We start from the raw sequence: 17,069 nt of genomic DNA, 5'->3' as shown, positions 1-17,069 counted from the left end.
ATTTAACCTTTGCAGCCCACTGCTCCCCTAATGATGATAGCTGTGCTATTTTTAGTATGATGTGGCAGCTGTGAAAGCATTTACTGGCTCTGAGCTGCCAATGACACAGGCTCCAGTACTGTGTGACACATACATTGTTTGGTGGTTGTGAAAAAGAGATGAGCTTAGTCATACTGAAAGGCACAAATGAGAAGTACACAGACTCATCAGGCTCAAGCTACAAACCACACCAGAAGAAAGAATTGGAGCTCAACCTGAGTGGATTAACTTAAATATTAAGAAGATAGAAGCTCCTGTCGTGTGGAATATTTTCCATGACCTCCTGCAACTGCTAATGAAATGATTTTTTTACAAAATCATATAAAATCACCAAAGATTAGTGTTTTGGCTGGCCCTAAATGCTAATTTAATACTACTGTTGACACGTAAGTTTGCATTTGATGTTTACTTTTTTACAATGATGTTTGTCTTCTTTTGCAATTAAAAGCAATGTCATAAAAATAATGACTAGGTAAATTGAATCACACATTTATGTTTTAAAAATGTATGTTACTAAATATTTTAAGTACATTTACTGTTCATTTTTATCCTTCATAAAATTACTGTTAAAAAACAAATTATTTTATAACCTGTCTCATCCTTTTAGTAATATCCTATAAGACATAGATATGTATTACATCACTAGAATAATGCCACTAATCCCTAAACTCAACAAAAAGAGAGAGCAAAAAGAGAGAGAAAAAAGAACAAGACAATTGAACATCACTCATGTATACCAGGACTCTACGCAAAAAAAAACGAAAAAAAAAACTGGGGTTACAGTCAAAATATTTTGCGTCCTTTTTTATAGTTAAGCGTCCTTTTAAGTTCTCTTGTAATATTCATGAATCAAGTACAACATACATATACACAAGCAGGCACTTGGAACTGAGAATTACTACAAACTACAAAGGAATTAGAGAATTTAAGAATCCGATATAGGCTATTTAATATATGAGACATATTCACAGAAAATTCTAATCCAATATCTTTCAGATAACCTTGACAACACTAATTGACTGTGGGGCCCTGACTATGAACATAATGATAAACAAAAGTATGTGGTGACATTTATAATAACTTCCATTAGTCATCATGGAGAAACATCATATAATGCTTAGCAGATTAGTAGGTCCACATTTAAATATGAATATTAATCAAACTTTCATGGTCATGAAAAAAATCTAAATGTATCTGAATGTTTAATTAATTAACATTATTATAAGTTAATTTCCATGTATTATACACACAAGCTACCTCACATTTATATTTACAGCCGGTTTGCTGTAAATTACAAAATCTACTGTGAGTGAAATCTTTGGTCATGTATTGCATTAACATTATTTTGGCACAAGTGTGTACTATTCATCTGACAAATAAAGATCCATATTATTTGGACATGGTTCATATTACTTGACTGGATGCTCCTGGAAAACTGACCAAGCATGACCCAATTATTATTTTCATGACCCAATTAATACTTATCTTTAAGGTGCAGAATGAGTAATCTTCTATGCTGCTTTGACTGAGATAGCAGTCATTATGGATCTAGACTGACAAATTATTAAGGCCCACTACCTGAATTGGTAATGAACTGAACACAGGTTACAAGATTTCTTCTAAATTGAACTACACATTGCTTGGCACAGGATATTATGGTGCAAGACATTAAAAATTATGAGATGCCGAGGAACAAACAAAAACATCTATGTGTAAATTGACCAAACACATCATGTGTAAATGGCCTTTAAACAGTAGAAAACATTCTCTACTGATTTGGTTTGAAACCACTGAAAAGCAGCCATAATGTGAAATGTAATTTGTATGTAATATTAGATGGATTAGGATGTTTGTATTCATGCTAACAGCAATGGTATTTTGATGTATAGTCCCTGATATAGAAAAGTGATGCATTCTGATGCTATGAGTGTTTGTCAAAGTAGTTAATCTGAACACGCTTTGTCTTATGTTGCACATGGCCAACTCTCCAGCGTCTTTTTTTGGACAGACTATTTTTAAAAAATTCCTCTTGATATACAGCACCAGCTGTCTGGTCTTAAACAAGGAATAGACACTAGAGTTATCTTGACTGCTGTAAGAGGACTTCCTTTATGCAAGGAATGTTTCACTATCCAATATAAAGTTCACAACGTACATAGTATTGTACCCTTACAAAAAAAGTAACCACAGTAATTCAACTGCAATAGAAGTGCGGTAATTTGGACACAATACCAGTACTGAAAACTGCACTTACACTGCGTGTAAATAATCACCATTGCACTGCAGCACAAAAAACGTACCTAAATTGTACTACAGTTATAAAGGAAAGGGTGACACTTTAGAATTACGGTCCTTCATTAATGCAGGAAGTAATGCAGCCCAAATACGTAGTACTACATTAACACATCAGCTACTACAATTAATTAATATAGAAACAAGGTTAACTAATCCGTAAGTTATAACAAATTTAGGACTGAGATAGTTTGGTAATCAATAATTACTGGATGAAATCAGCCGAACTATTAACTATATAGCAAGAACTATTAGCTAACTATGGCAAATCATTAATAATTGCCTGTGGGTTACTGAACATTCTCGTGTGTCTTTTTTACTCTGAATATGGTCATAAAATGCATCCCTAATTACTCAGGTGTTACCTAGTCACTCTGCAGGGACTATTAGTGATCTGGACCATTATTTAATTTAGCGTTTTGGGGGCCTAAAAATGCACATTTTTGAAAACTATACTGTTATCATTGCAGTGTAAACGTCTCAGGTTACGACTGTAACCGTAGTTCCCTGAGAAAGGGAACGAGACGATGCGTCACTTGACGCCTTGGGAACGCCCCCAGCGTGCATGCGTCTGAGCATCAATGTCAACTAGTCCAATGGAAAGAATGAGCGTCACGGGCGGGTGACGTCATGACCAGGAAGGGATAAAGGCTCACCCGGTGAAACGCGTCATTAGCTTCAAAAAGTCGAAGCAAGCCGATCACAGGGAAGCAGGAAGTATGGCAGGGTGACGCATCGTCTCGTTCCCTTTCTCAGGGAACTACGGTTACAGTCGTAACCTGAGACGTTCCCTTTCGAGGGAACTCTCGATGCGTCACTTGACGCCTTGGGAACGAGAATACCCCAAACGCCAGAATTCCAAGTACCTGAGTGTCAGTCTGTTGAAACTAGGCACTAAGCACCTGAGAACCTGGGGCAGCATCCAGGTCTAAGCTGTAAAACCTAACGAATGTGAGCGGTGAGGACCAGCCTGCCGCATCACAAACGTCTTGAAGAGAAACTCCAAATAGTAAGGCTTTAGAGGCCGCCATACCCCTCGTAAAATGAGCTCTGACCGCCAAAGGACACGGCAGGTCAGAGTACTCGTATGCAAGTGAAATAGCCTCAACTATCCACTTACTAACCGTCTGTTTAGAAGCAAGAAGACCCTTCTTAGGTGATCCAAAGCAAATAAATAACTGGTCGGACTTCCTCATTGACGATGTCCGATGAACATAAGTATCCAGTGCTCGCACTGGACACAAGAGGTTCAGCCTTTCCTGGTCCGCAGATGTAAAAGGAGGAGGACAGAAAGCCTGCAGCACAATAGGCCTCGGAGTCAAGGTCGGCACCTTAGGGACGTATCCCTGTTTTGGATATAAGAATGCCTTGACCATCCCCGGTGCAAACTCAAGGCAAGTGGGGGAAACCGAAAGGGCCTGAAGGTCTCCAACTCTCTTAAGGGACGAAATAGCTAGCAGAAAGATAGTCTTAAAGGTAAGAAACTTCTCTGAAACCGAATCTAAGGGCTCGAATGGAGCCCTAGACAGGCCTTCTAGTACTAAAGCAAGATCCCAAGCTGGCACCCTAGTGCGAGTTGCAGGCCTTAGCCTCAAAGTGCCACGAAGGAAACGTGTAATCAGGGGGTCTCGACCCAACGATGTACCCCCCACCAGGGCGTGGTAAGCCGCAATGGCCGCCACGTAGACCTTGAGCGTGGAAGGACATAGACCTGACGTAAAGCGCTCCTGCAGGAACTCGAGTACTGTGTTCACAGAACAGTTAACTGGATCCCACTGATGTCGGTGACACCATACAGAAAAAACTCTCCATTTAAGCGCATATAGTTTCCTAGTAGCTGGAGCTCTGGAGCTTAGAATGGTCTCAGCAGCCTCAGCTGAGAGACCACTCTCTATGAGTTGGGCCCCCTCAGAGGCCAAACCCACAGGTTCCAAATTTCTGGTCGAGGGTGAAATATTGTGCCCCCGGCCTGAGACAGAAGGTCTCTCCTGATCGGGATCTCCAAGGGAGGACCGTCTAAGAGATGGATCAGGTCCGCAAACCAGATCCGACTCGGCCAGCGTGGTGCTACTAGCAGTAGGCTTATTCCGTACTGGCGGACTCGTTCCAGAACTCCTGGGAGCAGAGCAACAGGGGGAAATGCGTACAGACGTAGCCTCGGCCACGTCTGCACCATAGCATCCAGCCCCAGGGGGGCTGGGTGAGTAAGGGAGAACCAAAGTGGACAGTGCGTCGTATGCTGAGACGCAAACAGATCCACCTCTGCTTGGCCGTAAAACTCCCAAATTTTCTCCACCGCCTCGGGGTGGAGTCTCCAGTCCCCTGGCCTCAGCTCCTGCCTCGACAGGATGTCTGCCCCAATATTCTGGTCCCCAGGAATATACACTGCCCTCAGGGAGAGTACCTTCCCCAGAGACCACAGGAGGATCTGGTGCGCCAGCTTGCAAAGCGGACGCGACCGCAGACCCCCCTGACGGTTCAGATAAGAGACCACCGATGTGTTGTCTGTACGGACGAGCACATGATGGCCCCTCAGGTCTGGGAGGAATTGCTTCAACGCATTGAAGACGGCCATCATCTCCAGGCAATTTATGTGCCAAGAAAGATGATGACTCCTCCACCGACCCTGAACCGAGCGGCCTTCCATTACCGCTCCCCAGCCGGTGAGGGAAGCATCTGTCGAGATCGTAACTCGATGGCAGAGAGCTCCCAACACCGGACCCTGGGTTAAGAACCAGTGTTTTCTCCATATAACCAAGGCACGAAGGCATCGCCGCGTGATCTTGATCATACGAAGTGGGTTTCCCCTCGGGGAAAACCCTCTGGTCCTGAGCCACCACTGCAAAGGTCTCATGTACAGCAGGCCAAAAGGAATTACGTTGGACGCTGCCGCCAAAAGACCCAACAGTCTCTCGAACTGTTTTACAGTGCGTGACTGGCCTAGCTTTAGCTCTTTGGTGGCTGTCAGGATAGCAGCTACACGAACGGGCGATAGAGTGGCCCGCATCGTCACTGAATCCCATACCACACCAAGGAAAGTGGTTCTCTGCACTGGAGAAAGCACACTTTTCTTGGCATTGAGCCTCAACCCCAACATATGCATATGAGCGAGAACGACACCTCGGTGCCGAACCGGTGCTCTGATTCCGCTAGAATCAGCCAGTCGTCGATGTAGTTCAGAATACGTATGCCCTGAAGCCTGAGAGGGGCTAGAGCTGCATCCACGCATTTCGTGAACGTGCGGGGTGATAAAGCTAGACCGAAAGGAAGAACCCGATATTGGTATTCTTTGCCCCCGAAAGAAAACCTTAGGAACTTCCTGTGCTGAGGGAGGATGGAGACATGGAAGTAAGCGTCCTTCAGATCTATCGTGACAAACCAGTCCTCGGATCTGATTTGAGTCACGATCTGCTTTAGTGTCAGCATCTTGAACTTGAGTTTCTGTACTGAACGATTTAACAGACGAAGATCTAAAATGGGACGCAACCCTCCATCCTTTTTTGGAACAATGAAATAACGGCTGTAAAAACCCGACTCTCTGTCGGGTGAGTACACCTGTTCTATAGCTTCCTTTGCTAACAGGGCCTTTACCTCTTGCTCCATTACCAGAGCCTGCTCGGGATGCACCACTGTGGGCAGCACCCCGTTGTAACGAGGAGGACGAGAACCAAACTGGATTCTGTATCCTTTCTCTACAATCTGCAGGACCCAACGAGAAATATTCGGCAGAAGCTTCCACGCTGCCAGAAAATTTACTAAGGGAACCAGCCTCTCGAGGCTGGTCTCTGGTGTTATCGAGACGGCTAATTCCGGAGCCTGAAACATAATGGCAGGAACTACCTGAACTGGCCGCTCTAAGGCCCCCCTCAGAGGGCGCGAAACCGATGCTGTGCCGCAGCATAGCATCAGCGACTCGCTGGAGACCGCTGCGCCCTGAAGCACCGAGGGTGGCAGGGTTGGCAGAACGGTCTCGTGAGGACCCCGAAATGGAACGGGCACCGTATAATGAGGTGTACACCGCTCCACTTCGGTCGGGGCTGTCCTCACAGGCCTGATGCATGAACATCAGGACCTTTTTTTTTGAACCGAAGCCTTCTTCGCCTGAAGAACGGTCCTCAGATCCGGCTTCGACTTAGAAGACTTCGGTTGAGAGGGTTGCGTCCGTCTCCAGTCTATACGTGGAGGTGCACGAGACGCAACACTCTCTTTCTGATGCACACGATATGATGAGCTCGACGGCTGGGGCTGCTCACGCCCAGCAGCCCCAGGGGGCTGGACCCGGCGAGGGATAAACTTTTTAAAAACGTCAGCTTGTTTCTTTGACTCCTGAAATCTCTCGACGACCGCGTGGACTGCGTCGCCGAAGAGACCAGAAGGTTCAAGCGGAGCATCTAATAAAAAAGCTCGATCTTTTTCTTTAATTTCAGACAGATTTAACCATAAATGTCTCTCAGTAGCTACCAAGGCTGCCATAGACCGCCCAATTGCTCTGGCGGTCTCCTTAGTAGCCCTGAGAGAAAGATCGGTAGCCCGACGAAGTTCACGAATATCGTCATGACTGACTCCCTCACTACTATCCAGATCCCCCAGCAGGTCAGCTTGATAAGCCTGGAGCACTGCCATAGTATGCAGACATGCTCCAGCTTGACCTGCTGCCGTATAAGCTTTGCCCACTAACACCGAAGTGGCTTTGAGCGGTCTAGTGGGCAAAGCCGAGGCTTTCAGAGACGATGCGGGACCAGGGGAAAGATAACTGGCTAAATTCTCTTCCGCCTGGGGCATCGCCTCATAACCATACTCTTTCAGCCCTCTTATTCTCGAATAAGTGTTAACTTGAGGGCTGAAAAGACGTGATGAGTAAGGTTTATTCCACGATTTAGATATTTCATTGTGCAAATCGGGAAAAAATGGAAGCCCTCGTGGTGGAGATAATGTGGTGGAAGATAAAAAGCGCTCATCTAATTTGCTTTTAGGACGAGCGCCCTTCTTCTCAGATGGCCATTCAATATTTAATTTCTCTACAGCCCGCGACATAACATCCACCAGCTCATCATATGCTGGGGAAATAAATTGTGAATCTCTTTCCCCCATGTGTGTGCTTTCACTCTCCAAACTCATCGCATCAACCTCCTCGGAGGAAGAGCAATAAAGTAATGGAGGGCTCTCTCCCCGGGCGGAAGAAACCGCAGAGCGTGCTTCCGACACCGGGGGGAGAGCGTTGGATCTCTCGGGTAAGGAAGGAGAAAGAGCCCTCGGACCCGTCTCCAACCCCTCCGAAAGTTCCTTTTGCGATCCCCAGGAATGCAATCTCAGCGCTGCCTCAGCAGATGCGGGTCCTGATCCCTGCGGATCGCGAGCCTGCCCACTCTCTTTATCAAAGAGTGACAGGCGAGAGCGGAGCATGCGAAGCGGTAACATCTCACAATGCTGGCACTCAGCCCCCTCGAAGGCTGAGACCGCATGCTCCACTCCCAAACAAACGACACAAAGCTCGTGTGTGTCCCCACCCGTTAAATAACGCGGGCAGGGAGAAGCACACTGTTTGTACACTTGTTTAGTTTCCATCCTTTTCCGCAACAGACAACAGTAAATAGACAGAGACAAAATGACACAGATCGCTTGCTGAGACGCAGAAGCTAATGCCGCGTTTCACCGGGTGAGCCTTTATCCCTTCCTGGTCATGACGTCACCCGCCCGTGACGCTCATTCTTTCCATTGGACTAGTTGACATTGATGCTCAGACGCATGCACGCTGGGGGCGTTCCCAAGGCGTCAAGTGACGCATCGAGAGTTCCCTCGAAAGGGAACTACAAAAACATGCATTTGTGAAAATGGTTATGCATGCACATGCATATTATGTGTTCAGTCTATATGTGTGTCGTGTTTCTTTACAAAGTGACATCGCCAGCTACTGGCCTGGCATGCATAATACAGCGTTTTTAGTAGTTTTTGTGGATCCGCGTGAACAGTGATCGCTTTGACAATGTTGTCGGCTGTACACAAAAAACGCAATGGAAAAACTTTTAAGTACATTGACATTATAAAAATCTGAAAAATGCCTTTAGTGTGATTAACTGAGTTCCCAGATTAATCTCATAACTCATGACAATGACAATAATGTTATAAATGTCAGATTGAAAAATAATGACCAGTGTTGAACTTTGTTTTGTTTTTCAGAGGGGGGTATGTGCCATAGAAATTTGTGCCATTCTTAATTCCAATAATAACACAGAATAAGTGATTACTAAGCAGTAAAAGATATGGATATTTTTGGAGGTGCTCCACGTGTTCTTGGTTACCCGCGCCCAGTTCTGGTGAAACTTGGAACAGATGCTGTGCTTAAATGTCAGATTGGTGGAGAACCCCAACCAGATGTGATCTGGGAGCGGAAAAATGAGCCTATTCTTCCTGAGGGTCGTTACCGTATTACCCAAGATGGCAAGGTGTACGCCCTTTACATTTCTGGGGTGACAATGGAAGATTCTGGGCAGTATATTTGCCGAGCCACGAACAATATTGGGGAAACATATGCAGCTGCTACCCTTAAAGTGGAAGAAGAGCCTCAAGAGCTCCAGCAAACACAGCCACCTCCACAACAAAATGAAGTAAAAGTGATTCCACCAGAACAAGAAATCAAAACGATGATACAGCAACAGGATGGGGTAGTACAGAAAGCAGACCCATTTCAAGACCACAAGCCTCGTTTTCTTATCAAACCTCTTTCTCTAAGAGTAGACCGAGGAGAAGATGCTGCCTTCTCCTGCAAGCTGACAGGTGAGCCTTTGCCTCAGGTGGTTTGGGAGAAAGATGGTAAACAGTTGAATGAGATCTATGAGAGTGCCCACTACCATGTGGGCCAGCTAGATGGTGGCTGGTTCCAGCTGAAGATTTTCAGAACAAGAGCCCCAGACGGAGGTGTCTACATGTGCAAAGCAGTCAACAAGCATGGAGAAGTGATAACTGGGGCAGTGCTCCTGGTAGAGGCCATTCCAGAACAAAGAGAGGGAAGCATGACAAATGGCTACACCAATGGTCATTACTCACCACAGCATTCAAGGGCCAAACACTCAAAAGAGCCTCACCTGAATGTGTCGAAAGCTAAGAAGTTCACTGTCTCAGAAGGCAAACATGCCAAATTCCGTTGCTATGTCACAGGAAAGCCTAAACCAGAGATTGTATGGAAGAAAAATGGAGAGAATATTGTGCCGAGTCGAAGACATCTCATTTTTGAGGATAGAGAGGGATATTACACCCTAAAAGTACTGTACTGTAAGCAGCAGGATACCGGACTCTACATATGTGCTGCTTCAAATGCACTGGGAAACACACTGAGTGCCGTGCAACTGTCAGTTAAAGGTAACTCAAATTCTAATTATGCCAATTGTTTTATTAATTGTACTTAACTAAAAAAGCTAAAACATCTTTACGTTTTATGACCATTTGGCATTTTTGTGAAACAAAGCAATGTAACAATGCTTTAAGGATCTAACAACTAAAATATGCTCCTAAAATCTTTGAGTTGTATGTTTTGGTAGCTACTGTCATATATCCGTTACCTCTCATTATGAGTTAATATGTTGCTGTAGACCCCCGACCACCAAAATTACAAAAGAAAACAGTTTGATACCAGGAGCAGTGGTGTAGAAAGTAATGCGTGTGGCGATAGCTTTTGAGGTGACCGACCCAGTTCGAATCTGCCCTTTTCGGAACTCATTCTTCTCCCTTTTCTTATCACATATTAGCTGTGAAACATTAGCAAGTGTTTGACAGGTATATAATAGGGAGTATAAAGTATTTAACTGGTATTTAATTGGCCAGTAATTGAAATTGAATGTGGTGTCCTCACATTGATCGGACAGGCTGACACATCGACGGCAACGCGCTGTCACATTCTCACACCCAACTCGTCACATATTGACGCTTGGACAGGAGCCCTCGGCGCCACTTTTGCGGAGTGAAGGCTACTCCATTGCTTTCAGCAATTTTGTCTTGTTTTGTCAATGTTTGCCTTATGTGTCAGATCAAGATGCATAATTCTTTGCATTTGTAAAAGTAGACATGATTTTATAAATATGTACAGGCTACTTTTATATTTTGGAGCCACTAACCCCACTCCTACCCTAAACCTACCCACTTCTAAACAATATAAAACACGTAACAGGCAAATAAAAGTACAGTCACAAGTATTTATTGCAAAAACTGACCAAAAACAGTATAAAAGTCTTGACTCGTGTTGCACTCCAAGTCTGAACCCATACGATATATTTATGTGAAGAACAGATGAATCTTAATATTTTAATCGCTGAAATGATCCCACCTCGCCAAACGCACGCAGTCATGTTTCATTCAAAAGATTCACCCTACTCTTTAGCATGACGCAATCGGTGACGAGACACATGTAAGCCAAAGCCATTTTACACATAGTTATGTAGACGTAGATCCCTCATTCGACCGCTCCAGACACGTAGACGCGCCCGCCATCTTGCAACGGTCAGCATGTCGTCACTCACAGAAGAATCAATGATGCAACATCATTACGCAGATTCTGGTTATGAAACCGCCAAGATTTAAATTCCCAAAGAAATGGGATAACCTTTTACAGGTGAGAATGTGTTGGTTTGTATTTTAAATGTATAACTCAATATTACATGTTTTTACTATGGTAACTTTGTAATGTCAGCTGACGCCTTCGTCTTGATGTATTGTGTTAGTTTAGCAAAATCATCTGCTTAACTGTTTCATATATAGATATTCTTTTCATACATGCGTCTAACTACTCGCTGTCGAATTTTCATGGACAGCTCCAATATGGCGGACGGCTTACGAATAGCGGCCCATTGAAATGGCCGCTAATGAGGTATTAAAACTGACGTAATGACGCAATTGGTCACGAGACATACGAGAGCCAATGCAATTTAACTATCAAAGCTGACATAACGTGTGAGTGAGCTACGGCAGAATGAGACATTGATCGCTTTTGGGTCTTTTCTTCACACAAATCAATTGCTTGGCCTCGGAACACTTGGAATGTTTGTACTTTTCAAATAACTTGTGCCTGTAGTCGGATCTGCCTGTTATATTCTGTGTTTTATATCATATAAAACACAAATGTCATAATGGCAAAATTATAACCCAATATATAATTTCATCATGACGATAACATTTCCATGCCCAATGCATCTGTGTATGATGCCAAAGGTTTCTCATTGAAAGTAATGGGGTGTAAAAGTAATTTTTTCTGTAATTTAATTACAGTTACCTCTGATGTAATTGCAATAAATACTGTCTATCCTTTTATTGTTCAACTGGTCAAGGTTGATATGGGATTTAGAAAGTAGTCAAGTCAAGTCATGTCACCTTTATTTATATAGCGCTTTTTACAATACAGATTGTTTCAAAGCAGCTTTACAGAGATAACAGGGAAATAATGTCGTAATAATATTGTTAAATATAAAAGTAAATGTCCCCAACTAAGCAAGCCAAAAGCCAATGGTGACAAAGGCGAAGATATATATAAACCAGGCTCAGTCAGGGGGCCAGTTTTCCTCTGGCCAACGAAGGAACAGTGTATGATTATGATTCAGGCAGCATTACAGGTCAGACGTCAGATCGGAACATTCACAATATTTATTCAGTTCCATCTGGTTGGAGGTCGGAGTCATCTAGCCGGTATGGAGACGAGTTTGTTGAGGTGTCCATGAGGCCTTCACAGGTCTGATGAGGCTGGCACTTCAGGGATGCTTTGTAGTCGTGCCCAGGCGCAGGTTCACCGTCTGATCTGGATACGGCCCGGATCCGGCTGACTTCAGTAAACCTCAGAATAAATGGAAATTCTAACATTAGCGTAGATGCCATTCTTCTTATGATGTAACGACTACTAAGCTAGTCGCATCCAAAGCAGTATCTAAAGCCCTTGCACTCTTACTATCGATTCAAGTATGGATGCGTGTCTTTAGTTCTGAAATCTTCTCTGTCAGCCTGACTGTCTCCCTGCATTTATCACATGTAAATCCTATATTGCTGACAGAGAAGGCTATAGGCCTATGTGACATGAAGTGCAAGTGACAATAACAGGAGAAGACATTACTCACCGTGTTTGTTGACTAATCCTATACGTACCACAGTTATTTGATGGATTTGTGAAAGGCGCGAGTGCGCAAGAGAAACAATAAATAAATAAAGACGGCAGGCACGGATGGTGCGAGCACGCGGGCGCAAAAAAATAAAATAATAAATGAAGACGACAGGCACGGATGGCGCGTTAACAGGCTAGCGAGTTATTAGCGTGTTGTGCAGGCTAGCGAAATTACTAGCGTGTTGTGCTAGTGATAACGATCTAGATACATGTCATATTAATGTGTGGTGATGAGTAAGATATAATTAGCAATATAAACAACACGGAATGATAGTAAATAAAGATTCAAAACAGAAAGCAATACGGAGCTTACAGACGCAAACCACTCAGCAGCAAGGCAGACAGGAGCAATCGGACAGGAGTAATTAGTAATAAGTAATCCAATAATTTTTAGAGAGTGTAGTTAGTACAGCAATCTAATTACACTGTTGAAGATGTAATTAGTAGCTAATTATTTACCTTTTTAGAGTAACTTACCCAACACTGCTACTTAGTGCAAAATACTGTTTAAAAAGTGTAGGCCTATAGCATTCTACAGTGCAAATAGCATCTGCCATAATTCAAATATGTGACTATGGCATATTATTAAGGCAGATATACCCAGTTTTGACCAATTATTTTTGTGTGTGTTTATATTCTTAATACTTATTAAAACATTGGTTGTAATGTGAACAAATTTCTTTTTCGCTATACCAGCATGATATAACAGTGTCTGTCTCACTTTTGTGGGTAACTATATTTAGTAATAAAGTCATGCACTGAGTAATGTATTCGATAACATTGTCCAGTAGTCAATGCGTGATGAAAGGTGAGAAAAGCCGCAGGGCTCAGTGCATTCCTGAGTGACAGCATCACTGCAATCTTATTAGCAATGCAATGGGGCATAACTTACATTTTGTTTGGTGCAATTAAGCATGCAGGATTATGTTCTTGCTTTGTGAGTGCATGACCACAACTTTTTTTTTAACCACTGTTCTTGGCCTGCCACATCCCAACTGAGGTATTGTGAAATGTTTATTGTGTATAGATAAGTATATGTTGTGTTAGGAACAATTTATGTTGTGCAATCTGAATGTCTGTAGCATCTGAAGTGTGATATGTTTTAGTCACTGGACAAATTTTAAAAATGAAAGCCTTTTTTATGGTATCTCTCACATTTATAGAGCCTGCAGTTCGGTTTAAGCGAGCTCTGCAAGATGCAGAGGTCAAGGAGAGGGATGTTGCTGTTCTGGAATGTGAGGTTCCAGAAGAGTCCATTTCCACTGCATGGTACCTGGAGGATCAGAGGCTGCAGCCAGGAAATAAGTATAACATGGAACAGAAGGGCACGCGGAGAAGACTAACCATACAAAATGTTGGGGCAGATGATGATGGAGTTTATCTGTGTGAGATGCCTGATGGTGGAAAGACTATTGCAGAATTGGCAGTTAAAGGTACAGTACGTAAAGATTAAGCCTCATTAGGGCTTTCATAGTGAAAATGTTCATGCTTTCAGTTAATCAAGTTTAATACCAGCAATTTTCAAAATAGACAAAGGCATTAAAAAAATTAACAATACAAGCCAATAACAATATTTAGTGTTGCATGTCCAGCAGCAATTCATTTCAATTTCTTTTAAAATAAAATGAAAAATTATCATTACAAATAATTTGACTTATGTCTCATGAGTTTGCATTGCAGTTTGATATGCAGTACATATGAGATCTGGCTAATTTCATTTACTTATTTTTCTGGTAGGTACAATTGTAAAGAAACTTCCACGGAGATTAGAAGTGATGGAAGGAGAGAATGCAGCATTCTTTGTGGAGGTGGAACAAGATGAGATGGAGATCTGCTGGTTTAAAGACGGACTGCAGTTGCGAGAAACACATCAAACCATTATCAAGTCTTTTGGCAAAACCCACATCCTGGTCTTTGTCAATACGTCATATCAAGACTCTGGCACGGTCACCTTTATGGCAGGCAGATCAACAACAAGTTCCAAACTCAGGGTCAAAAGTGAGAAAACACACACATGGCTTTGTGATGCATAAGAAGTTGCACAATTCAAAAACTTTATATTATTGCATAATAAAAATGTATCTATTTCTACTAGATCTTTTTGAAAAAAATAAAAATAATATATATTTACAGTGTGGGCTTGATATTTAGAATAAGATATCTTTCTTTTCAATCAGCTGCTCGACACTGCCCGCCCATCTGCCCAGTGAGTGTCCAAATGAACACTGACAGTTTAAATGGTGCTGTCCTTTCCTGGTCACCATCACCCAACTTGCAAAACTCCACTAAGTCAGTGTATGTGCTAGAACGACAAGAAGTAGGCTCTCAGGAATGGCAGCGATGCCTGACAACAGAGACAGGCACATCTGCTGAAGTCCTGGGTGACAGTGTGCCATGTGAGGGTGATTACCGTTTCCGTATCTCCTGTGTTAATAAATACGGCAGAAGTGGACATGTGGAGTTCCCAAAAGTAGTACATCTGGGTAAGAATGAAAATTTCACAAACTTTCTGTAATTCCAATCTGTCACGAATTATTTGCATCACAAACACACTACTACTAAGAAACCTAAAAGAAGAAGGTAGCGATGGATATTTGGTACAACCTACCCTTATGGAAACAAGAAGCTGATGCAGGAATAAAACAAGAAATTAAGGAATAAAATTTGCTGTGAAAAAGAAAATGCAGATTATTCTATTCCCCTAAAACTTGCATAAATAAATAATACAGCTTATTATTTTAAAATAATTAAAAAAAGTAAAGTACTACTACTAAATAACAATAAAAAATTTAACAATAAAAAGTAAATTACTTATCTATTTGGCACAGAATCAAAGTATCTGCTGTTAGTAAATGGAATTAGAGCTTAATTAGCTGACATGCATCAACTAAACAGAGTAACACTGCAGACTTCATTTAAAACCATAAAAGTAGCGATGTTACTCCTGACACATTAACTGTCACTGCTGTAATTTTAAACATACTTAATTTACATGTATTTATTTAGCAGACACTTTTATCCAAAGTGACTTATAAGTGAGGAGCTAACGGTTGGTCATAAGAGCCAACAATATTCATAATACAGAATCACAAAATACATTTTTTTTTTTTTTTTAAATAAATAGGAGTTATAATAAATTGTCTTTGCTTATGGTTTTGGATTTGTTTAGCGCTTGCAGAAGATATGTCTTCAGCTGTTTCTTGAAAGCTGTGATGTCTCAGAAGGGCAGCAGTGTCTTAATAAAAAACATAACAACATTTCAGAAATGATTATTATTAGTAGTACCGTAGTAGTATTATATTGTTTTTATGTTGTAGTATGATAATGTGGATTAAAGTGTTAAGATAACATGAAATAACTTTTTATATTTTATTGTCTGCAGTCCCAGGTCCAAAGATCAAAACCCCCATGAAGAACGCTGTGTTAACTGAGGGGGAGGATGCTGTGTTCTCCATTGAGCTCTCTGCTAACTTGATTGGCACATGGTTCCTGAATAGCCAGCAGCTGCGGGATAGTGAACGGTTCTCCATGACTCAGTCAAAGAACCAACACATCCTAAGAATCCACCATGTGCCAAATGTCTATGATGGAGCTGAAATCACCTTTATTGCAACTGGCGTACGAGATTCAGCTGCGCTACAAATTAAAGGTCAGTTCTTACATGGGGATTGTGATCTTTTTTTAGGTTTTAGCCACCATAAATTACTTAATATTAATATTCAAATGTTAACAGACATCATACCCATCATGAAATTCTTCCAGTTTGTTACAATTAAAGTTATGATGAAACAGAAATAGTGACATATCTTTTCTACATATTTTTCTGCAAAAAATTGGCGGGACTTGGGTCTGTCCAAGTGGATTGGATAGAAGCAGATGTGAATGCAAGGTTGCAGTCGATTATAATAAAGGGGCGGGAATCAAGGAGACAAAATGATTAGAGAAGTCTGGCATACATCTACAGAAGGAAATCTTACATTTCACTGGAAAATCAAGTTATCAAATTTAGAACAATCAATCAATCAAGGAATCCTTCCCAATAAGATCAATATGAATTTAGAAAAAAAATTATTTCAAGCCGACTTTAAGTTTGTATATTGCTCAGATAGAGGCACTCATATTTCTAGCCAATATACTTAATTGCATTCTTTTTTAAGATTTATGACATTGACAGACTCACTTTCTCACAGAAAATACTTAATGTTGTATTTTGCAGTACCTGAGGTGAAATTCTTACCATTGTCAGAGATGGACACCAAGAAGTGCACTGAGGTGGGAAATCCCATTGTTCTGTACTGCGAGGTGTCCTACCCCACAGCCACTGTTCAATGGTTCAAAGACGGACAGGCTCTACATGTAGAGGAGGGTCTGAATATCCAATCAGATGGCAACATGAGGAGGATCGTCATTCAATCAGCAGAGTACTCTCATTCTGGAGTGTACACCTGCCAATCAAACAATGACATGCTCACATTTAATGTGAATGTTGAAGGTGAAAACATTACTATACACAAGCACACAATATTTATTTTCTTTTTTGACAGTGGCAGTGGTCACATTCCTGGAATAACAGTAATTTAGGACATTTGAATTGTCTGCTGGA

General features: G+C 42.0%; 1 protein-coding gene across 2 annotated transcripts in view; it reads left to right on the top strand.

Moving 5' to 3' along the window:
* The first annotated feature begins 152 nt into the window (after window positions 1-152).
* The window catches only part of obsl1a (obscurin like cytoskeletal adaptor 1a), a 43,878-nt gene continuing 26,961 nt past the window's right edge, over window positions 153-17,069 (top strand). The window contains exons 1-7 of one of the 2 annotated variants that reach the window (XM_056233553.1): window positions 153-425; window positions 8,509-9,687; window positions 13,630-13,899; window positions 14,204-14,464; window positions 14,644-14,949; window positions 15,849-16,115; window positions 16,683-16,958. In XM_056233553.1, coding sequence (XP_056089528.1) covers window positions 8,592-9,687; window positions 13,630-13,899; window positions 14,204-14,464; window positions 14,644-14,949; window positions 15,849-16,115; window positions 16,683-16,958 — 2,476 coding nt within the window. In that variant the 5' untranslated portion in view covers window positions 153-425; window positions 8,509-8,591. The remainder of the gene's footprint in view (window positions 426-8,508; window positions 9,688-13,629; window positions 13,900-14,203; window positions 14,465-14,643; window positions 14,950-15,848; window positions 16,116-16,682; window positions 16,959-17,069) is intronic. The other variant, XM_056233554.1, reaches the window with a different exon arrangement.

The sequence above is a fragment of the Rhinichthys klamathensis genome, unplaced genomic scaffold, assembly GCF_029890125.1.
Source record: "Rhinichthys klamathensis goyatoka isolate OS25496 unplaced genomic scaffold, OSU_Roscu_1.1 h1tg000372l_1, whole genome shotgun sequence".
NCBI classification, from domain to species: Eukaryota; Metazoa; Chordata; class Actinopteri; order Cypriniformes; family Leuciscidae; genus Rhinichthys; species Rhinichthys klamathensis.
Note: the sequence above shows the minus strand (reverse complement) of the source record. Positions and strands in the feature narration are given on the sequence as shown.